This window comes from Natator depressus, chromosome 2, assembly GCF_965152275.1.
Source record: "Natator depressus isolate rNatDep1 chromosome 2, rNatDep2.hap1, whole genome shotgun sequence".
Classification (NCBI taxonomy): domain Eukaryota; kingdom Metazoa; phylum Chordata; order Testudines; family Cheloniidae; genus Natator; species Natator depressus.
In genome coordinates this window covers 171,122,162-171,146,728 of record NC_134235.1, presented here as the reverse complement: position 1 = coordinate 171,146,728, position 24,567 = coordinate 171,122,162, and the positions used below count along the sequence as shown (strand labels likewise).

The 24,567-nt window shown below is 41.8% G+C and overlaps 1 protein-coding gene across 1 annotated transcript in view; it reads left to right on the top strand.

The window, feature by feature from the left end:
- Positions 1 to 9,160: 9,160 nt before the first annotated feature.
- Positions 9,161 to 24,567, top strand: part of STK17A (serine/threonine kinase 17a) — a 55,209-nt gene continuing 39,802 nt past the window's right edge. Inside the window, exon 1 of the mRNA XM_074945286.1 lies at positions 9,161 to 9,448. Coding sequence (XP_074801387.1) covers positions 9,270 to 9,448 — 179 coding nt within the window. The 5' untranslated portion in view covers positions 9,161 to 9,269. The remainder of the gene's footprint in view (positions 9,449 to 24,567) is intronic.

Here is a 24,567-nt window from a genome sequence, read left to right as displayed (position 1 = left end):
CACCAGCGTTGGATCTGGCCTGTTGTCTGCATTGCACAGTCTGTCAGGCCTTGTGTCTTATCTCTGATTCCCACATGCATAGCACCACAAAGTGGAAGCACAGAAATGACTGTGGGGTTGATAGCAGCTTCAATGGCCTAGACATGTGCACTTCAGTGTATACAGATATGGCCCCATACTCCAAGAGCACCATCCTAGGGCCAGTCCCAGCCTGATAGTACAAAAGTTTGTTTTATTTTTTAGAAAGTATGCTGACAAATATGATGACAAAATTCGACTACTGTATTCTAGATAGCACTGTGTGATCAGTGGGTAAATGTTGATCTCTTAACAATTGCTGGGCTTGTGGTAAATGATGACATCAACTAGCCAGAGAATGCCCTGGAGCTCCTGCCATACTTTTACACTAAGGTCTCGACACTGCTCTGATTTCAATGTAAATGAAAATCAGGCCCATAGTATTCTGTGACAGCCCGTTTCGGTTAAATGCAACAGAAGCCTTTGGAGAGCACATCAAGACTGCAAATAGCCTTCAGTGATTTTTTGCAAATTATTGATGTTTTAGGGTTTCACATGATAACAGCTTATAGGAGGACTTAGACTGAAGGAATTTTTATCTCAAGTTTTATAGCTTTAAGCCACAAAACACTAGAGCTGTGTGAGAAAATTTAGTGCCAACAAAAAAATCACTCTTCTGTCTTTGTGAAAAGCAAGCACTTTGTGGCTACACCTTGACCTTTTATCTTTTTATTACATGAAAACAAACGACTGCTTTTCCAGGCTCTTGTATGAGTAGTTTGATGCCCTGCCCAGTGACCCTACTAATGAAACGAGGCAGGGGCAATGAAAAAAAAAATTAAATTGTACACTGTATTGGAGCACACGAATTCTGTCTATTTCAAGAATGGGATGCAGCTCATAGTTCGGGAATTGCTGGTATAAGTTATTTTAATTTTTTTTTAATGTCATATTTAATTTTGCTTCAAACTACTTTTGGGAATGCTGGATCAAGTCTGAAGGATGAGCTCCTTTTCCTCATTTTTCAGTCTTCAAAGCCTTACATTTACCACCAATCTTTAACTAAAGCAGTATAAATTATCATGCTTCCTAAAACCATCAAACTCGGATAAGAGCTTTTCAGGAATGCAGCAGTGGCAACATTGGAATCTTCTGTGAGATTTTGGGTACAAGCTGTGATTTGATTTTAGTATATCTTACATGGTCTTTTATTGACAACTCTGTAACTTGCTAGTGTGTTTGTATTTCTAGAACACTGCTGAGGACAAGCACTGAAAAAAGTACAACTTTTCTGATCAGTCTGCTTTCTCTTTTGAAAATAAGCCTCAAAACTGGTGATGAAATCAATTCACCTCTAGGACCGTAGGATTTGCCTTACTTGATCAGACCAGTGCTCTATTGAATCCAGCATCCTGTGTCTGGCTGTGATCTATATCTGATGTTGCAGAGGAATGTGCTATCCTCCTATAGTTCCCAAATCTTGTAATATTGTATATGAGAGAAAAAAGTCCTTTCTAAGTCCTTCAGCCATCAACCTAACTATGAAGAATAAGATTTTATTACTTTTTGGGCATTGAGTTAGGTGACTATAAATTCAAAGAGAGGTGCTCTTGAGGCTTAAAATAAATAATATTATATAAATGGAAAGCATTTTTCTATCCAGTCTTATACTATAATGGGATATTCCAAGTGCTTCCTCTGAATTAAGATGGTATACTGACTTTTATATGTGGTCCCATTCAACCATGCTCAAATATTTAGTAACAGATATTTAGTGCAAACAATTAATTAAAACAATTGTTGTAACATTTACTTGCAGCACTCAGATTCTGGGTGACAACTGCTGCAAAATAGCAATCCATGTCCACGGGTAGGAAGAGTCCCAGGAAAGGACGTTTGTAGATCTTCCTACAGAGAGCTTAGTCACCTGTTCCGCAAATTATTCTGCTCAAACACTGTGCAAAATGAGAGGCAGTTTAGATAAAAGCTTCCACTCAGGTCAAATAGTAACTCAGGAAGCTGGCAATAATAATGAAAATATGTGCCTAATGCTGCCACTTAATGGATCCGTGCATCTTCGTTTAAACTGCAAAGTGAATGTGAAGACTGAAGAAATTGCTACAGTTGTAGCTGATAAGAAACCTAGTTTCCCTGCTGTCTTCAGACTACTGAATCAGCTCAATTTTAACAAAAAACAAAAAACCCCATCATGCGGAACTGATTTTCAGAGGTGTGAGCACCCACAGTTCCACCTGAATTTAATGGGAGCTTTGGGACTCAGTACCTCTGAAAGTGAGGCCTTACATGTTGACAAGATGAATTCAAGAGTACATGGCTGATGTACCTCAGGTTAGTATAACTATAGTATATCAATTTAGAAGAAATAAAAGAAAACACTTCTGCATACAGCATGTAGTCAGACTAGAATTTACAGTTGCAGAACATGGTGTTACATACAGTACTATCACTAGATTAAAGAATGAATTTTATTAACATCTGTAGAACATGCTGAGTTATATATTCAAGAATAAAGGATACTCAAATATGCTTCAGGTATAAACTGATCACTACATTGGTCAGAGAAGGAATTATTTCTTTCACACAATGTTCAAATGAATATGTTCAATACTGGGAAGAGGAGGATACCCTCCTCTGAAGAATTAGTCTGCCAGACTGGAAGGACCAGTGTTCTGATCTACTCAGGCAAATTCTATGTTCCTATACAACATTGCTTGATCCACTTCTTAAGGGCAGAACTGAAAACAGGCTTTCACTTCGGTGCATGCAAAGGACATTCTCCTAAACAAAGCCCGAGAGGCATTATCTTCCACTCCACTTCATTCTCTATTGCTTGCAGGCCAAATACATCTCATAATAAAGAATGAATTCCTAGAACATGCTACGCTGAAAGGAAAAAAATGTTGAACCATAAGACACTAATGATATCAGCAGAAACGAATGTTTGTCATACTATCTGAGTGTAATTGAGCATAACAAGAGCTCTCCTCTAAATTATATGTGGCTAAAGACTAACACAGAGGCAAAAAAAAAAAAAAGAGGAATCACACACAAACTTTTTTGCAGTGCAGTAACTGTGATCAATCTAAATATATCTATTAGCTAGCTTCTAAATGGATGAAGCTATGTTCACATAGGCTGAAATTCACCCCTCTGAGGCTGGCCAGCACAAGGCTTATGCTACACCATTTACATCCCACATAAGCCCTCTTTTTTAATACTTAAGTGAGACTAAAGTAGTATATAGGCCTTATGCTGGCCCTCTGCACAAGGGTGAATTTCACTTATACGCTACAGTGCTGTTATATACTCCATAGTCGTACATCATGGCTGAGCCATCTACAATATATGCCAGTTGCTAGAGCTATTGTGTAGTGAAGTGAAAGGCAAATTGACTTAGTCAGTCCACAAGCCAGTTAAACAAAATGGTTCTTCTGTTCACTGCCTTTCTGTTCAGCAGGTAATTCTAATTAATGATGCAGCAAATCCATCTTTCTGTTACTTTAAAACATTGAACTTCTAACAGCCTTCTTTAGGCCTTTCCTACTGTATGGTAGAGAAAAAGATAAACAAATTAAAGAATAGGAGTACTTGTGGCACCTTAGAGACTAACCAATTTATTTGAGCATAAGCTTTCGTGAGCTACAGCTCATTTATTTGAGCTGTAGCTCACGAAAGCTTATGCTCAAATAAATTGGTTAGTCTCTAAGGTGCCACAAGTACTCCTTTTCTTTTTGCGAATACAGACTAACATGGCTGCTACTCTGAAACCTAAATTAAAGAATGGCAGGAATTGGAATTTACATATTAGAATGGATTGTATAGATTTATGAAAGAAATCTGAGGTTTTATGAATGTTTATCCAAACTGGAAGAACCAGTCTGAATCAAGCTATGAAAAATTATATATATTGGTGTATGTATCGTAATGTCTGTAACTACCCGCAGGTGCTGGAACTACGGGTGTGGGGGGTGATGCAGCACCCCCTGGCTTAAAGGGGTTTCCATTATATACAGGGTTTACAGTTTAGTTCAATGGCTCTCAGCACCCCCACTATAAAAATTGTTCCAGCACCCCTGTAACTACCTGTATAAAACAGCCACATACAGAAAAAACATGCATCTGTGTTTTGTGCTATATAGAACAGAAGTCCTTAAAGAACCCACTGGAATTGTTGAAAGGACCAGTATTGACCCTTCTCCTCTGGCCAGATTACAATTGAGGTAATTGTATTTTACTTACCTACATTTCCCTTGCAGTTCCATTTAGAAAACACATATATTCACTTCCAGTTCTGAATTGTTTTGTGCTGCTCTGTAAACTACTGGACAACTGCTGTTTTGGGCTGGTTTTTCACTCCAGATATGGCTGCATTTCAATAATGGTGGATTGATGGATTGATTATTGTGTGTAGTATGTAACTGTTTAAGTTTGTAAAGTATTTACGATCTTTCAGGATGAAAGACAAAATATAAATAACAGATCTACTGATACTGATGGAAAACAATGCTCGGATTTGTATGTAAACACAATTGGCTAACTAGTTTCATGGGTATTGGTTGTCCTAAAAATACCACATATAATTTAATAACAGATATTTGGAAATAAAGAATAAATATTAGTGAACTGAATATCAAAGAGTATGGTAGGGACATATTCAACTCTAATTTCTACTTGCTGCATCAATAGTGAACAAAAGGTCTCAACATGGCTCACACTAGAACCCTGCTGGCAAAGGACACGTTGGACAAGGAAGGCAGGGTGGAATATACAATTTACTGCTCTTTAGAAAAGGAGCAACGTGGACCCTGTCTGCCCTATGCAGCCCACGTTGGCCATATGTGCTGTAATGTGCTCTATTTAGCTCTACCATTGAAGAGATGATGCTTTCACATTCTGGAGTAGAATGCAGCCACTTGTCTCCAGAAATTAGGTGGAATGAACATATTACACTGGTACTTTCCTGCTCAATACTGGCTACCTATTAACTTTTGGGTGCAATTGAAGGCATTGATTGTGATCTTTAGGACCTTAAATGGTCTAGGACCCTGTTTTCTAGGAAACTGCAACCTGCCTGAGGTGAAAATAAGTAAAGAGGGAACATATGGCAAGAATTAACCATTCATTTCTAGATGTACATATTTTGGAGGTAGAAGTATTCCGGGGAAATAACACCACATTGTCTGGATGTTAATTAACACCCCTAATGTGTACTTTCAACCTTAACAACTTCCTAACTAATAGTTAACTCCTAGTTTTTATTGCTTAACAATAACATTCTGCCCCAATTACCATTTACACAAATTCTCTGTAAGATATGCACTGAAAATGTCAGTCTCTAACACAGCTCTGATTTCTGTTGCTTTTCAATTTTATATTTTTTTTTTGTAATTTATTTTTAAAATATTTCATTTTGCAACTCTGACTTGGCATTTGCAAAACTACTCAGTCATCGATTTACTCACTCACCCTTGAATCATCATTGATCAATGACTGGGTGGTTTAGAATCCTTTCCTATATGTGGGGCCATTACCTCACTAATCTTTTCTGCTGTAGGCTCTGGATATTGGCAGGCAGTAGCAAAGGGTGTCTTTCTGCATTTAAAAGAGACAAATGCTTTAGCAGTGTCTATTTTAAATGGTAGTGTCACAGAAGGTTTTTCTTCAAAATGTACTTAAAGCGAAACTGTAGCGCTTCAGAGTTGTTAGGTAGGATAAAAATGACCATTCCTCTAACTTCTTCCCGTCATACTCCATTTCTTATCCACTAGACAACCACCCTTCCCACCAGGCGAAAACTCCAGTTTCCATAGAACTAGACAGTGAAATGGGACTGCCCTACCAAGTTAGAACATATTTAGGAACATAGAAATTCCCTTACCAGATCAGTCCAGTATTCCTTCTAATCCAGTGTCCTACAATATACAGTAACCAAAAGCTTCACAGGAAAGTGCAAGGTTTCAGAGTAACAGCCGTGTTAGTCTGTATTCGCAAAAAGAAAAGGAGTACTTGTGGCACCTTAGAGACTAACCAATTTATTTGAGCATGAGCTTTCGTGAGCTACAGCTCACTTCATCGGATGCATACTGTGGAAATTGCAGAAGACATTATATACACAGACACCATGAAACAATACCTCTTCCCACCCCACTCTCCTGCTGGTAATAGCTTATCTAAAGTGATCATCAAGTTGGGCCATTTCCAGCACAAATCCAGGTTTTCTCACCCTCTGCCCCCCCACAGACAAACTCACTCTCTTGCTGGTAATAGCCCATCCAAAGTGACCACTCTCTTCACAATGTGTATGATAATCAAGGTGGGCCATTTCCTGCAGAAATCCAGGTTCTCTCACCCCCTAACCCCCCTCCAAAAACCACACACACAAACTCACTCTCCTGCTGGTAATAGCCTATCCAAAGTGACCACTCTCCTTACAACCTGCATGAAAATCAAGGTGGGCCATTTCCAGCACAAATACAGGTTTTCTCACTCCCCCACCCCCATACACACACAAACTCACTCTCCTGCTGGTAATAGCTCATCCAAAGTGACCACTCTCCCTACAATGTGCATGATAATCAAGGTGGGCCATTTCCAGCACAAATCCAGGTTTTCTCACCACCCCCCCCCCACACACACACAAACTCACTCTCCTGCTGGCAATAGCTCATCCAAACTGACCACTCTCCCCACAATGTGCATGACAATCAAGGTGGGCCACTTCCAGCATAAATCCAAGTTTAACCAGAACGTCTGGGGGAGGGGGGGCAGGGTAGGAAAAAACAAGGGGAAATAGGCTACCTTGCATAATGACTTAGCCACTCCCAGTCTCTATTTAAGCCTAAATTAATAGTATCCAATTTGCAAATGAATTCCAATTCAGCAGTTTCTCGCTGGACTCTGGATTTGAAGTTTTTTTGTTGTAAGATAGCGACCTTCATGTCTCTGATTGCGTGACCAGAGAGATTGAAGTGTTCTCCGACTGGTTTATGAATGTTATAATTCTTGACATCTGATTTGTGTCCATTTATTCTTTTACGTAGAGACTGTCCAGTTTGACCAATGTAGATGGCAGAGGGGCATTGCTGGCACATGATGGCATATATCACATTGGTGGATGTGCAGGTGAACGAGCCTCTGATAGTGTGGCTGATGTTATTAGGCCCTGTGATGGTGTCCCCTGAATAGATATGTGGGCACAGCTGGCAACGGGCTTTGTTGCAAGGATAGGTTCCTGGGTTAGTGGTTCTGTTGTGTGGTATGTGGTTGTTGGTGAGTATTCGCTTCAGGTTGGGGGGTTGTCTGTAGGCAAGGACTGGCCTGTCTCCCAAGATTTGTGAGAGTGTTGGGTCATCCTTCAGGATAGGTTGTAGATCCTTAATAATGCGTTGGAAGGGTTTTAGTTGGGGGCTGAAGGTGACGGCTAGTGGCGTTCTGTTATTTTCTTTGTTAGGCCTGTCCTGTAGTAGGTGACTTCTGGGAACTCTTCTGGCTCTATCAATCTGTTTCTTCACTTCCGCAGGTGGGTATTGTAGTTGTAAGAATGCTTGATAGAGATCTTGTAGGTGTTTGTCTCTGTCTGAGGGGTTGGAGCAAATGCGGTTGTATCGCAGAGCTTGGCTGTAGACGATGTTAATTTAATGTTAATATTTCTTGTAATGTATTGCCTTTCAGGATAATTGGATATACCTTGTCTTTGTACTGTGAGGCTAAGTAGAAGCACTCTAATTGTCTATACTAGTCAGTTTGATATATCTGTATCACATCTTTCTAAACAGTCCTAATATTTTCAGTCACTCAGTGTATGGAAATCTTTCCATGATTCTAATTTTTTTTTTAATCTCTGGTCCCCTTCTGTTTCTGCTGGAGCACATACTCCAGTTGGTCAAGGCCACTTTATGCCTGTGCAGGATATCTCTTCACCAGCAGAAAGCTGACTGAGGTAGCTCTGCTGCCCCAGTCAAATTGGCATCCAAGGAAGATGGGAAAGGGCTTGTCTACTTAGTCTATAAGCTTTTTGGGGCCGTTTCCTATTATGCATTTGTACAGTTTAAGTAATATCTGTAGGTGCTACTGTAACACAATTAATATTTAGTAGTAGTAATGTAATATTCTGCCTTAATCCAAGCAGATAAGCCACAGTGCATGCTAGTATCCACCTATGGTGTGAGCTGCTCCTTTATATTAGAGTAGCATTAAAGAACTGCATGGGCTGTATTTGGCCTATTGACCACAGTTTGACCCTCACTTATAGCAAGGATTATGTGTTGCATTACAGTTCTTAAAAATGTTGTCATGCAAAGAGGAATGAGCTGGCTTATTTATTTTCAACACAGTTCTGGCCTGGTATCTGGCCAGGACACAAGTCCTGTTTTTTATGAACACACCCACAAGCTGCTCACTATACACATTACACATACAGCCTGGAGCGCTCAGCGTGGAGCAGCATTTCCAGCCCTCTTGATTTTATCCCTAGTCTTGCAATATTTGGGGCTCTGCTTAAAGCCTCAGCTCCTGGAGTCGCCTGATTTCTAGGCTTCATGTTTTCAAGCCTTTCTCAGCAACCATGAAGGGTAAAATATCAAAAAGCAGAAGACAATAAGAACCCGAATTTTATTATAGTTTTCGGGCTTGTGATGTTTTAATCAGCTGAGGATTTGGGGATGTGGCTGTGAGGGGAGGGAGAGGAGGACGCCAGGACTTTTGCACGGGCGCAGTTAGCCACACTGTCACCGCATCTCCTTAGTGCAGGTGCCGCTGTGCCAGGGAGGCAGCTCGTGCAGGAACGGGAAGAGGCTGCTGGGGGGAAATGCCGCTTTCTCGTTCGCTTTCATTGCGGCCCCCCCGCGTGAACGGGCTGAGGCCAGCAGGCGGCTGCCCCCAATCTGGGCACACGCACGCGCGCGCGCGGCCACACACGCAACCCCTCCCCCCCATGAGCCGAGGCGGCGCGTGCAGGGCCCGGCAGGTGGCGCCGCCAACCGCCACTTCAGCCCTGCCGCCTTTTTTTTTTTTTTTTTTGGCGTCGCGGCAGCCCCGCCCTCTCCGGCAAAGGTGAGGCTGTGAGGGGCGGGGTCTCGGCCGGCCCCACCCCCTCCTTTCGGAGCGGCGCGTGCGGGCCGGCGGGCTGCCTCCACAGCTGCCCGCTCGGCTCCACGGCTCGGGTGCTGCTGGCTCGCGCCCCGACCGTTACCCGCAAGGACAAGGGCTGCGCTCGTCCCCCGCTCCCCGCCATGAGCCCCGAGGAGAAGCCCCCGCCGGGCCGCTCCCGCGGGAGCCGGGCGCCGCCGTCGCAACCTCCCTGTGGCCGGGGCCGCCGGCGGGGCGGCTTCCTGAGCGAGATCCGCACCGCGATCCGCACCGAGCCCTTCCACGAGCGCTACAGCCTCAGCCCCGGCAGGGAGCTCGGCAGGTAAGCGACGGGCCGACCGCCAGACCGCCCCGCTCCTGCGGCGCCCGAACCCCTTCCCAGTGACGGGGGGGGCAGCCCGGCGCGCGGAGCCCCCCAGCCCGGTCCGTCAGGCAGCCTCTCCCCCCCCCCCCGCAGCCCCGGGGAAGGGGTGAGACGGTCCCGGTGGGCTCAAGTGTTGGTGCTGGTGCACCCCTGCCCGCGGCTCCGCTCTGCCCCGCGCAGCGCTCGCCCGGCTCTCTCCTGATCGGTGCCACTGGCCTGGGCGCAGGTGGGAAAATGCTCCACGGGGCCCAGTATGGCGGGGGGGGGGGCGCTCCCGCCGGCCGCGCGATTGGCTCTGGTCAGTGTAGACAAGGACAAGTCGTGTTGGGCGCTGTCCGTGCACGAGAGCTTTCCGCCGCTGGCCGTGCCTGTCTCCCCTCCCCCCGGAGTCAATGCAAACCACTTCTCCTTAATTTACCAAAAACCCCCCCGGGCGGGGAGGGAGAGCAGAGGAGGTGGATGATTGTTGTTGTTACCTGAACTAGGTCAAATGTGACATAAGGAAAAATAGACGATTTTAGGGAAGCAAGTGGTTAGAGCAGGGTGGGGAAGACGGGTTTTGTTTTGTCTTTTTCTTCAGTTATGCTTTTCTCCCCAGTGTGGGATTTTCACCACTCTTCAAAAAGAAAGTAAGTTATGAAAAGTTACGTTCTGGGAAGTGACTCTTGAATTGAGTTCCATGGTTATGGCTCAGCTCTTCTTATATCAAGCTTCCTCAGCATACACATAACATTTTGCATTTTGAACTTGGAGACACTGTCATATTAAAAATAACACTTCCATCTGAAAGTTTTACCACATCAGGGTGTTGATCATATATGACTACTGTCACTGAGAGAGATTAGAGAGAGAAGTTACTTTCTCTTCTTCTTTTTTTAGTTGACTTGCATTTGACAGCACTCAGTGACACACTTGTTCCTGTGTAGTCAGTAATCCTTTTGTTTGCCTGGGTCTTTCACACAGCAATAGGGAAGAGAAACACTTCCTTTGGGGGGGGGGAAATAGGTATGATTGTAAAATCACAAAAATAGCGAGATGCAGGAACAAGTATAGTTGCTGTTAACTACTTCTAAAAATTTCTTTAAAATTGTCTAGATTTCAAGTTAACTTTGGCATTAAATCTAATTAATCAGAATGAGATCAGCAAAATATAACACGCTTAAATATCTATATAGGGAGAAGGTTTCTATATAGGTCTCTTTAATGTAACAAAGAAAGGTATAATAAGATCCAGCAACTGGAGGCTGATGCTAGGTAAATTCGGGCTAGAGATAAGGCACAAATTTTAAGCAACAGTAATTAATCATTGGAATAGTTTAACAAGAAATGTGGTGGATTGTCCATCACAAAATCTTAAAATCAAAATCGGGTGTCTTTCCAGAAAGCACGCTCTAGTTCAACCATGAGATAAGGGCTTGTGATGCTGGCGTTACTGGGTGAAGTTCTTTAGCCTGTGTTATACAGGAAGGTTAGACTAGAACTAGATGATGATCCATCCTGGCATAAAAAAATTATTAATTTAAGGTTAATGGGGCTTCATACCTTTGCCCTGTTAATGGGGGGGTGGGGAAGAAGTAGTGCAATAAATTTTGTATTGTATAATTAGGACAAGCAAATCTCAACAAGATGCCTTTTTACATAGTCATTTGCTGATCAAAGCTGTACTTTAAGACATTTTTTTCCATGACTGCCGGGACTCTATACCTGAGATTTTCATTAACGGATCAAGTTAAAACGAATAATGCCTTTGTGGCATTTTTTTTCTGCAGTAGTCTGCAGAAATTTTGGTTCATACTGTCCCCTTTTCAACTCCACAAAAGTGTCTGAGATCTTTTTTCCTCATAATATAAAGAGATCGTATGCTTGTTTGTAGATTTAATTTCTTAGCTTAATTCTGAAGATTTTTTTTTCAAGTAGTGTAAAAATTTAAATTGTTGGATCCTGGATTCAACAAAAGCATATTAATAAAGAGGGAATTTTTGCTCACTGTTGCAAAACAACTGTAGTGAAATTAAAAGGCTCTTTGCCATTTGTGTCCATCTCGTTATTGAAAACGGATGATAAAGCATGCTAAATTTCTTCTGTGTCAGTTCATAAAAGGGGCTTTGGCTCTGAAATTGAATGCTTATTTTTCTTAATGACTTAAGAGTGTGTTTTTTTTATAACATTTGTTAATGTGTCTAACAGATGAATAGTAATCTTATTTTTCAGGCAGAAGGCATCCCTTGTGCACACAAACACGCTGTGTTTATTTTAATCCCTGTTTTTTGTGAAGGGAGAGTACATTAGATTCATGTGTTTCAAAAGATTACCTGGTCAGCTACTGGGTCAGGCAGCAGTCCCACCTTAACCAAATACAACACATGCTGTAATAAGAAGACTGGTTCAGGAAGAAATACCAAAAGAATTCTTATCTGTTTTTGTGCTGCCTCGTTCAACACACAGATTGGAGAAGTTCAAGAATGAGAATGATTTTACTAATGTGAAGCTTTCCATATTGCAAGTACTGTTCAGATATCGGTACTGTTGACTTTGAAAGCAAATGTTTATGTTCAGATGTTTTCTGTCATCTTAAAACTATTTGAGCTGATATAGGAGATAGAATTGCATTGCAGACTTTATAGAAACTCCTGATCTTTTTCATCTTCCCTTGTTTGGAATGCTAGTGGCAGTTTTTGTTCATTTTATAAAATTGCACTAGCATGCAACAGGCCTTTTACTGGAAATCATGGACACATTTATGGCTTGTATTCACTGTATTGTTAGCTCAAGGTATAACTAAATTTTGCCCCTAACCCTGCTCCCATCCACACATAAAAATCTCTAGTTCGAGTTAAGTGGCATGTTTGGGCTTATCTATGCAGTGCATTAGTCCACACCAGAGGGGTATAAATTCTAGTGCACACTAGCATGTCGTGCATTAACTGGCCCGTGTGAACGTTGCTGGCGTTCACAAAAAATTCTTTACTGTGCATTAAAGTCGTACTGTTTGAAATGGGACTATATTAATGAATACTGGGGAACTTTTAGTGCATACCATATACCCATCTGGTGAGCCACACCCTCAGACTTGGGGGTGGTGAGTTAAAGCTCCAGTGATGCTGCGGCTGAAACTAGTAATGCAGTGGGGATGCAGCAGGATGAGTTGCAACTTATCTGCTAATCAAATCGTTCTGTGCTGGTAATCAGACCTCTGTAGCTTCAGTGATAGCATGACAGTGTTTCGAAGTATGGTTGCTCTCACTGGAGCTAGGCTAACTCAAGTGGCGTAACATGAGTGTACTAAATATTGTAATTAAGACCATTGTAATAGAAATTCCATTGTAAAATGTGGAGCAATATGCTTTTTAATAAGATTTCTTTGTAGAGATGATAAATGGTTTTATAGCTATTACAGGTCTGAATACTTACTGTTTAGATTTTTGTCATAAGCCCATTCTATAGTGAAACCAAAAGTATATCCAAAAAGGTAATCTCAACCTTAATTTTCCTACAGGTTTGCTTTCTTATTTTGTCTAAAGTTCCTTGTAAAGGTGCTGACTTGCAGTGTTGATTTACATAGAACCTGCTCTTTTTGCGAGGAGGAGAGGAGTGTAGCTGTCAGACTAATAGTACTTTTGCAGACAATAAGATGCTTATTAAATTTCTAGGCAAACTTATAAAATTCTTAAGTTTATTAATGTTTTTGTTAACTGACCTGTAACTTGCTATGTACCAGATCAAAGCTCATAATTTGCTAATGTCAAAAGCTGTTCCGGCTTCTCAGATTGATCAAGTGGTGTCCACCCGACACTGTGCTGCTTTCTCATCAGAAAGACAGTTTGTTGTAGTTCTTGCAATTGCCCTCAGAATTTCCCTGACAAAAGATGGAAGAATATGGGACTCTACAGTAAAATTCTATTGATTCCCTCAGTTCACTTTTTCTTTTGAATGAAAAGGACATATTGAGTCTCAGTTACCATGAACTGAGAATAACAGGCTCTAAAGAAGCACTAAGCAGGTGGAACAGCATAATATGGAAACTTGGTTTCACACTCTGGACATTTCAGATGTAGAGATGTGACTTCACATGCAGACTGACACATGCCTTCATGATAGTACCCAGCTGTACAATGAACTTAACCTACATTAATGTTGTGAGTCTCAGTTCTTGGTCCGTGATATTGGATGCTTGTGTGTTTGTTTCCCCCCCAGCAATAAGAACTTGTAACTAGAACACATGCTGTATGTTTGCCACTTTTTTGTCCTATGCCTCAGTTACCTGAGACCTTCTTCAGACAAATATAACAGGTGTGGAACAGGCTCTGGGGATGTGATGGACAGAGATAGAAATGGGGAGTGAAGTTGCTGGCAATTGGACCCATCGCTTGAAAAGAAATTCTGCGATTAAAACCTCCTTGCTAAAAACCATCTTCTCTCTTGCCCTTAACAACAGAAAAAGTGTGGAGTGGGAGGAAATGCACTCCAGACAAATAGCACTTGTGATGAATTAATTCTATAGCTAATTTTATGCAGTTCCGTTCCTTTCAGACAATCTCTTTTTAAGCTTTCTAAAAGATGAATATGCTCATAGAAGTCACTATTAATACTGCACCCACAGTGGTGACAGGAGGTTTTGCAGATCACTTTGAGAAAAGATTACTTAAAGTAATGTCAGATTCTCTGCTGCTCCCTAGCAGAACCCATGACAACCCAAAATGTGGGTAAACATATGATGTAAAGCATTCTTGCTTCATTTGCAATTACTAAGACTTTTTTGTTTCCTTTCTGTAAGCCAGGATGTGTGCCAATTTAAATAATGCTAATGATGATGGTAGAGTGAAGAAGTGACCTTGGGCTTTTTGGTTGTGTTATTTCAGAGAAAATCCATTTTTCAGTTTGAAGTAGAATTTTTATTTTGAAGATTGTGTAATAAAACATGAACTGTAGACTAAAAATTAGTTTGCTTTTAAACATGTTCTTTGTCATGTTGGAGTGTGGATGTTAGATTCTTTTAACTTAATCAGTGATTTATTTCTTACCTAGTATTCTCCCCCACCCCCAATCTGTTTCTCTCTAACTTGAGTCATCAGTTACCCCCCTATTAATCATATGGTCCCCTGAGCTATTGCTTTCTCTTGGTTTGTCCCCTTGTTACTATATTTGCAACAGTAAATTCATTTGCTTTCCAAGAATTCCCTATTAAGACTTCAAAGTAAGACTTTGAAAAAAGGGAAAATGAGGAGAATCCAACTTGGAGCTTGTCTGAACACTTGGTAATATAACACAATGCTTATTTTTTAAAGACCTATCCTGATATATCTCTCTAAAAGTACAAATTTATATCAAGTTTCATAATACTGAATCAACATCAACTTAGATTGCCCCGCACATTTTTGTTGGATCTTTGCTCTGGAGTTGCCTCAAGCATGAATCTTACTAGTTGCATAGTAACCAGTTTTTAAGAATTATATCTGTAAACAGTCTAAACGTCTGTGTAACCTGACCCTTTTAATTAAGTGATGCATCAGGCCTCTATCTACCTCAACTGTGCTGTACATATGTAGCACACACTGTATCTTATTTCTTTGTACAGCTTTGTGAATAGATACTGTATTTCCATAATGACAAATATTTTGGTGAATCTGGCAATACCAGTATTTATATTAGACTTCCTCTTTGCTTCCAAAACAGCTTTTGTATGCACTTCAGAGCAGCTTCTTGTGCTTCATGAAATCAATATCTTGTTTTTAGAGAGAGATGAAGTATGACAAACTACTTTGGTCAACAGTTTAGAGCTAAATTGTGAGTGGTATTGACTTTGTGGTAATTTGAGGAAAATTACACACAGATTATACAAACTGTGACTCCAGCAGTCAGTATTTAAATCATGAGGAGTAAAACTTTTTATAGGATATTAAAATGACATGCTATTAAAGGGTCAGATCCAAACCCAATGGAAGCCTTCCCATTGATTTTTGGCTCTGACACAAATACCATTAGGCCATGCTAGGTTTGTTCCTACAAAGAACTGATCTTTTGCTGCTGTAAAGGGGCAGCGTCAGCATGGATTATAACTACTTACTGTTGAAAATTAGTTTGCTGCAATACTTCATATTGTAAACATGGCATTCAAATTTGTCAAGTTTACATGTCTTCATTTTGAGGCAATTTAGAGTCCTTTCCAGTGGTTCTCTTAGCATAGTTGATGTCATTCATGATCAGAATTTAAACTTGAGAGCACTTTTTAATTAACTGGCTATATGGTTAATATATTACGACATTAGCTTTTTAAAAAGAACCATTGTGCATACTGTACATTACTTAGCTCTTTAGAGTGTGCAGCCTTCTGATCATCTCCACGTGATTCCCATGGTACCCTTCCCTGCCTGTCCTTTGGTTTTTGTTCTTCCTTTTCTTCCACTACCCCTTCCAAGCATGCTTTTGAATCCATCTCAGGGTGCTTAGCACATTGGGCAGTTTTTATTCTAGGCCCTGAGTGGCCAGTTCCAAAGGTGCTGTTTGACAGTGATCTTTTAAAAATAGATGTTGGTTTCAATCTTTTAAAATCATTTTTGTGGGATTTTTTTTGCAATGAAATACAATAATGTTATTTTGTAGTTGATATTTTGTTTCTTGCACAATCAAATATTATTATTAATGGTTCTATCAAGTAGCTTTGCATTTCCCGACGCTCTGCATTTAAAAAAAACCCATAATATTATCTTGACATATGTATTAAATATGAAGAAGTTTCTCAAGAAAATATTTACTTTGGGTCTCACAGTGCTTCAAAAACCACATTGTTACTGTCCATGTGCTTTTGTGAACATCTGGTCAGTCTACTGTACTTCAGTTAATGTTTGCAAATGCTATCTTTGAGGAATAATGATGATAAATATACCTGATTAAATCAGTGGTTGCAATTTAGATTATTTTAAGTGTGTGTGGAGGAAGCCTAAATGTCTATGGTTTTTATTTTGTTTCACTTAATTGATTTTCAGTTAGCAATCCTGGAACTGAAATACTTTCTTTTTCAAAAGGTACCAGGAGTCCACTGCGGAGCTTGCCTTTACGGTACTGAATAAAGTTTTCATAAAAACAATACTTGATGCTGGAACATAATTGCTGTGCTATATCAGACCAGTGGTCTGTCTAGCCCAGTATGCAGTCTGAAAGTGATCAGTCCATTCCCAGATGCTTCAGAGAAGTGCAAGAAACTTCATAGTGAACAACTCTGGAGTAATGTGCCCTATGAGAAATTTCTGCCAAACTCAATTTAGAATTGACTTGTATGCTGAAGCAAGACAGATTTTGCATCTTTAATTGCTTGTCAACTAATGCAGCTGTGGCTGTTCTCATCCTTTTTAAATATCTAATTCATTTTTAAGATCTTACTATATATGTATTTGACTCATCTCACCATAATATCTGACCACCCCGCAAGTTTTGTTTTGGGGGGGGAGGATTTTACCTTTTGCAACTGTAAAGAATAGCCTGAAACATGGCAGTTTTTTTGGGTTTTTTTAAACGTACAGGGGTGGGCTGGGGATAGCTAAGATTAAAGCAGTGTGTGTTGTATTTGGTTCTGAAAGTTCAGAGGGTAGTGTTAATTCTGTTGTAGGAATTGATTCCATGGTTTATGTCCATCTCATGGCAGAGTTTTCTCTCGTGCTTTCAGTTCTCCTCCTGTTCATAGACAATTTGATAGAGGTCATGGTTATGGGGAGAGATGCAGTTTCTTGAGGAACTAGGGTCAGGCTTGTGAGGAGCTACAGATATTAAGAATGAGACTTTTTGAATTGGATTTTGTGTTCACTGGAGCTAGTGTAATGAGTGGAACCAGAGGTGCTGTAATCCTAGTGTCAGTTGCTGAGCAGATGGGCTTTTTCTCTTACCAGTTGAAGCTCTTAGGTTGTTTGCCTTTGTTTATAGGTAGGATTTGAAATAATCTAATTTGGAAGTCATGAAAACATGATTATTGTGACCAGATCTTTTTGATAGGATAGGGCACAGTGTTCTGGACAGCTGCAAGAGAACATGGGTGTCGTTCACAATCATGGATAGCCAAGAGTACCCCAATGCTATTCACTGACTCTACAATGTTCAGGCTGATGCATTTGACCAAGGAAGATGTCTCAAGACCTTGCCTTCTCCAGACACCTTCTCTTTTCTCTCTTGCTTGGGTTTAGTTTCAGCCAGCTGCTCCTCATCCAGGTATTTGGACAGCTGGCAAAAAGTAATATTGACATCTGAGGCAAGGGAGAGGTCAGCAATACACAAACAACATCCAGCTCTACACCTCAGCCCATATGTCTAACCAGCAACTTCAGACAAGTATTGAATAATATAGGGGACAGGATTTACCCTTGCAAGGCTTAATAGGAGAGGACTCTGGACATGGACAAACAATGGTCCGGCTCATCCATTTGTGTTTAGTCTTGGAGAAAAGATGATACCTTGGGCAAACAAGTTCTATAGGTTAATCATGTTTTTTGTGGAAAAGTATTTTGTTTGTTTTTTTTAAATTTGATACCTTTTATCACATGTCCCCTGGTTATGTTATGAGAGAGGGTAATAGGTCTGTTTAACTGCCTCTTTAACATTCATTATTTTGTGTATCTCTGTCATTGCTTTTTAATTTGTTTCCTCTATAAATTAAACACACACAGTCTTTTCAATCTCTATCCATGCCTCTAATCTTTATCACCTCTTTTTGGATCTCATTTATTTCTTCTGTATCTCTGAAATATAGTGAATTTACACCGTTACCTGGAATACTGTGCCAACATTGACTTATCTAATTGCATTAGTAAATATGAGAGTGCTCAATGCCCAGGGGTAGTCAAAAAAGCAGACATTTTCATCAGGGTATCCAGAATAACACAATGGTCTTGTTCCAGAGAGGTTAGAAGTAATTTTAAAAGCCACCAATATGTAGGAATAGTTCCTTCTATTGTGCACTCGCTTTCATTAGTCAACAGTAAAGGTGCTGCCTATTCATTTAGCTTTGCTAGGTTCCTCTATGAATTTCTTTAGTCTTCTATAGTCTGTCTATTTTAAAATACTTGAAGATAAAATTATCTCCCTATTTATCCTCATTTCTAGATAGTTTGTTGGTGAAGTGGGTCATCACGCTGTTTTTGGGTTTTTTTGGAAAGGGGAGAATTTATTTTCCTTTTTGAGTTATGGTCCTTATGTGTATTCCATGGGAGGGGTGGTGGTGGTGTGTGCTCCATATAATTGAGATCAGAAGATTCTTGCTAACAATATCCTTAGGTCCTCAACGGCCCTTTTCTCTTTGTGTTCCAGACTGAGGGCAAAAGGGGCAGTGCAAGACGCTCTCCAGTTCTTTTCTGCTGCCTGTGGTCTGAGGTAGAACCTCTTCATTAGCTAGGTTCTGCATCTAACTGTAATTCACTGTAAATAGTTTAAAATGTAGTTTATATTTTTTATAATTCTTAATAGGGTTTGGTGGGTCTACCCCCCTCCCGCCCCACTCCCCTCCTGAGTGCCTAGTTATTCCCAAGATCTGGGGATTCTAAAACTGCATGTGTTGCCCTCAGGCCTTTCTGGTCAGCGATGACTACCTCAAGTGCCTCTACTGCCTAGGTGAGGCTCACATCCCCTCAAAGTGTGGTATTTGCCAATCCTTTCAAAGTCAGATTTGCTAAATTTGTGAGTACTGGGTTGGAAGACTTCCAATGGATTATGCCATGAAGCCTCAGTCCAACCCTGGCCTGTCAGATACCCTTGTACGTCAGGTGGAGGCATCAAGAAGGCACTGCTCCAGTGGCCTTCAGCTCCAAGGTTTGTAGGAGTAGAGCAAGGGACTAGCCCAAATGAGGAAGGTAGGAAGCACTCTCGCAAGAGATGAGAAATCCCTCCTCCGGGCCCTCATCCAATAAGAGGGCCTCTTCTCCAATAAAGATGTAAAATGTTAAATGGTTAACCAGTAAGTATTAGTCTTACCGTTAATATATTGCAGTTAAAATAGATTGTATTCCTGGGGCATTCTGCGCCTAAAAATTCTGAGCACAATATTTTAAAATTCTGCACATTTTATTTGTCAATATCTTGCTGCATAATCACACTAGTTTCAGTTATTTTGGTAATTTTATTTCAGAATACCTGTCAGCAAGTATATCTGTAACAATACAGACACACACACAGATTCCCCCAGGAGCAGAGAGTTAAAGAAACCTCTATGACAACCCAGTTCCTGTTTCTCTGTCTCCTTCCCCCCTCCCATAGCCCACCTGCGGGGTCCCCCCCCCGCCAATACACCCAAACCGTTCTTTCCCAGAGCCCAAACGTAGGGTCCACCCAGTTCAGTTACCTGCACCCCATCCCTCCCCAGAGCCCAGCTGCAGGGCCCACCTTCCCCAGACACCTGTCCCCTTCTCCCCCGAGAGCCCAGGGATGCAGAGGGAGAACCAGCCTGATTTTCAGTCCCAGGCTTGCATGGAGTTCCCTGCTCCTTCCCTCAGGGCTGGGAACTGCAGTTGCCAGGAACCCTCTAGCTCCCTCTTCCTCCCCCTAGTAGTGTCTTCTATGTGCAAGATGGGCTCTGTCGAGTCCAGTGGCTCCTAGTGGCAGCTAGCAGCACTGCAGCCCATTTCTGTGGGTGAAAGGAAATTCTCTGCACACAACGTTAATTTCTGCAAAATTCTGCATTGCGCAATGGTGCAGAATTCCCCCAGGAGTAAGACTGATAAAATAATTTTGTGACATTGTAATACCTAATGTGCACATTAAAAACGCTACAGCAATACCCAGGGGGAGAGCGGCACTGAAGCTTGCAGCATTCTCACAGCTCGGGGCACTGCTGGATCAGCCCATGCCTGGCAGAGAGGGCACTGCTGGGGGCAGCCTGGCAACCCCGTCCCCTCCAGCTCTGCTTCTCTTGCAGCTGGCTGCAACGGTGGGTCTGCCTGGGAACCCCTGGATCTACTAGAACATTTGGATCTGCCCTGGCACTGCTGCTCTCCCGGCAGCGATCCGCCAAATTAGCCGCATTAGGCAACACCTAGTAACTGGGAGAGGGTGTGATCAGTGCAAGGTGCCTAGTCATGCACACGCAAATGATCCCACAGCTCTCCAAGGAGAGACAGCAGGGTGCCGCCCCCCCAAGCCAGGGGTAGATAGTGAACTTGTTAACAATTAAAGAGTTAACTGATAATTTTAATAGTTTAAATGGGTACTCTTTTAAATGATATTTACATCCCTATTCTCCAACAACCTCCAAGTTAGGTCAAACTCTACACCCCTGTAGGGAGTTTCAGAAGCTCATAAGGAGCACGGTACCATTCTCTTGGCTCTGAAGGGCAGAAGTGCCCCAAAACCAATGCTAAGTGCAGGAGCTGGACTGTCCCCAATACAGATGAGGGAATAACAAAAGTAGGTACCTCCTACACTGATGGTACCAATGCACCAAGAAAAGGAGTTGTTGGTACTGAAGACAGCAATGAGATCAAACCGCTGACACCACAGAAAGACAAGCCAGTCTGTTCACTTGCATCAGGGGATACATATGAGGCCCCCAAGGACAAGTCCATCTATATGGTCTTGGAATCCCCAATTCTGTTGGAACCCATTCTGACCAGGAAGGTCTCTACACCACTGGTCCAGAGCATGCAAGGTAGGGAGAGCCACTCACCAGTACAGTCTACCAGTTGGGCATAATAAGGCAGCACCATCCATAGAATTAAAAACTGCCAGTGCTTCTGAAAAGTCAGGTTTAGTGGGAGATCATCACCACTCCCATAGAGACAAAGGATCAGTCCAGACAGAGGACCCAGAGTCTCATAGGCACCATCCTGATTTCATAAGAGGGATTGTGCACCTGGAGACTACTGGTAGTCTCCTCCATGGTGACTATCCCAATTTTCATTTGACCTCTCAAACTGGCCTTACTGGATGCTATCGGATCCATACGTGCAATATCTTGAATCTAGATGATCCCATTGGGAATCCAGACAATGCTTCATTCGCAGAGAAGATCCCAAACCTCCTCAAGAACTAGTGGAGGAAGAGGAGGAACTAGATCAGACAGAACCACCAGCCCTAATGGGATTGTCATCGTCATCTCCAGATGTGATTGTACTAGCTTCACCATCACTGCCTAGTGGTAACAGGCAACTTGAAGATTTACTGAGGAGGATTGCAGACACGTTCCGTATCCCTCTGGAGGAATTGCAGGACATCCCTCATAAATTACTCTGCATTCTCCAGAGACTGGTCCCATTAACGAAGCCATTTTAGAATCAGCCAAGACCATCTGGCACACTCCAGCCACTTGTGCCTTCACTCCAAAAAGCATGAAGAAGTACTTTATGCCATCTAAAGGGCAGAATTTTTATTTATATGCCCTGCTCTGAATTCATTAGTAGTACAAGCTGTTACTGAAAGAAGTAGACAGTGTCTACTCCCCTCCGATAAGGAAGCTAAATACTTAGAACTTTTTGGAAGAAAAATATTTACTTTGAGTGTACAGTTTCATATAGCACATTACCAAACCTTAATGTCAGAATATGATTTTATTAATTATACTAAGCTTGAGGAATTCACTAATTCCCACAAAAAGGCTGCAATTCCAAGCACTCATTGAGGGTAAATTGCTAGCCAGAGCATCCCTTCAAGCCTTAGTTGATGCAGCAGATATAATGTTGTTCTTGATGGCAACTTCTGTGGTCATACATTGGTTGTTGTGGCTCTAATCCTCCAGATTTCCCAAGGATGTCCAGTTCATGGTGGAGGATCAGCCCTTTCAGGGGAAACTGTTTGTTTAGTGAGAAGACAGTTGAGTTGCTGCATTCCTGAAAGGACTTAAAGGTAACCCTCTGCTCACTAGGCATCTATACTCAAACACCATAGCAGAAATTCCACAAATCATAGCTCTACAAACAACACCCAGCCCCTTAACCCTTTTATTATCAAAAGGGTTAGGAGTCACTCAGGAAGCATTAGAAGGTGCAATGTAGCAAACATAACGTGTCTCTTCTCCCTCCCCCCCACCCCATAGTCCTTCTAACCCCAGCCTCCCATCAGAAAATATTTTTGATGGACTCCTCCCCAACAAGATGTGAAGGCCCACTCCGCTAGAGCCTAGGCTGCATCAGTAGTCTCACTTAAGATGACCCTCTCCTGTAAAGCAGCAACATGGAGCTCTGCTCACGCTTCTGCGAAACGTCATGCCCTGGTGCAAGCTACTATAGCTGACATCCTTTGGCAGAGCAGTTTTCCAATCAGTAGTACAGCGGGGATCTTTGGACCCTTCTCCTCAATGACAACTGCTTGTGACTCACAAGTTTGAGAGGTCAAATGGAAATTGGGATAGTCACCATGGAGGAGACTACCACTAGTCTCCAGGTGCACAATCCCTCTTATGAAATCAGGATGGTGCCTATGAGACTCTGGGTCCTCTGTCTGGACTGATCCTTTGTCTCTATAGTGGAATATACAACCCATCTCTTGAAGAGCTAAGAGAGGTGAAGTTACTTCCCTTGTACAGTAACTGGAGATCAAGATGTGTGGTCACTATTTGTTCAACTACCCTCCCTCCTTCCCTTCTGCTGCAGTGCGTTTAATGCTATTCATGGCAGAAAGGTAGCTGGAGAGGTAGTCAGTCTGCACCACCCCTCATACTGTTGGCTCAGAGCAGGAGGAGTAAAAGGGTGCAGATGTGGACCAACGGACACTGCTAGCAAGAATCTATTGGTCTCACACATGTGGAGCACATGCACACCCCCAGTGGAATACTGAGAGGGACCACACATCAAGAAATACAGTTACTGTATGAAGTATAGCCTTTCTTTTTTGCCCGTTTCTAATTTGTGACAGTACATTACTTCTCACATTGTGATTGATTTCCAAAGCCTCTGTAGAACTTTGTTAGAAACTTTATAAAACCTTTATTCAAATACAGTGTCAGCCATTTCTCCTGCTGCACTACTTTATTGACATGCCCTTGTAGACTAGAGAGACATGATTTTCTTATTTGTCAAGCTGATTTGTTGCTACCATATCAAGAGGTCTTATTCTTTTCTAAATTGATTCAACCAGCTTACCTGATACTGCAGTAAGGTTGACTGATGCATAATTTCCAAGATCACATCTAGTTCCTTTAAGATAGGTACTTTTGTTACTCTCCAGTGCGGTAATTGACTTTAATGCAAAACATCTTTATTAGCAGTTCAGTAGCCATTTTTCTTAAAGTACTTTAGTACTCTTGTATGTATATTACACACACAAAATGTGGCAAATAGTCTGCAATCATGTTACTAAATACTGTATCATAGCGCATATGCACAAGGGGTTAGACTTGCACAAGCAACCTTAATTAAGGCATTTTCTAACTTCTGAGCGCTTTATTTTGCAACCTTAATGGTCTGTTAACATCGTTTTCTGTACAATTTCCTAAATCTTTACAAAGACAAAACTGGGGGGAGGGAGGGAGGGAGGGAGAAATTCCATTATGTGGCATCCTATTGGCACCCACATGTAGTCAGAAGGGTTGGAATCTTTAGATCCACTTCACAGACCCCTGCCACTTGAGCTACCAGAGTAACTGATAGAAGATGACAACATATTGCTGCTATCTGGACCAGCACTACACAGGATTTGAGATGCACATTTTGCCAGTTGGTTTCATAGATATATTTGCTGACAGCAGAGGAATGGTGAAACTCCAGGAATCTTGGATTCCATTCCAGGCACTGGAGGAGATTGTGCTGAAGTGGTCATAGACTCTTCCGCCCCTTCTCTTCCCCACCCCAGGTTCCCCCTCCCAGTCCCAGTTTCCACTCCTCTGTCTCCTCTTCCAAGTCTCCTTGCTTAGCCAGTCCTACTGTCCCCCTCCAGGTTCACTGTCAGAGCCCCAGCTTAGCATGATAAATTTCAGCCTGAATGGTTAAAGTTGGGCAAAGTTTTGTAAGCAACTGAAAACAGTCTTACAATGGGAAGTGTCAGAAAACCTTCATAATTAGCAGCATTATGAGCCTCACCTATAATAATCTAGTCCTGAAGATTTACTGCAATCTAACTGAATTGTTCAGCACCACCTCTTCCGACATGTCGGTCTATAACAGTGACTAATT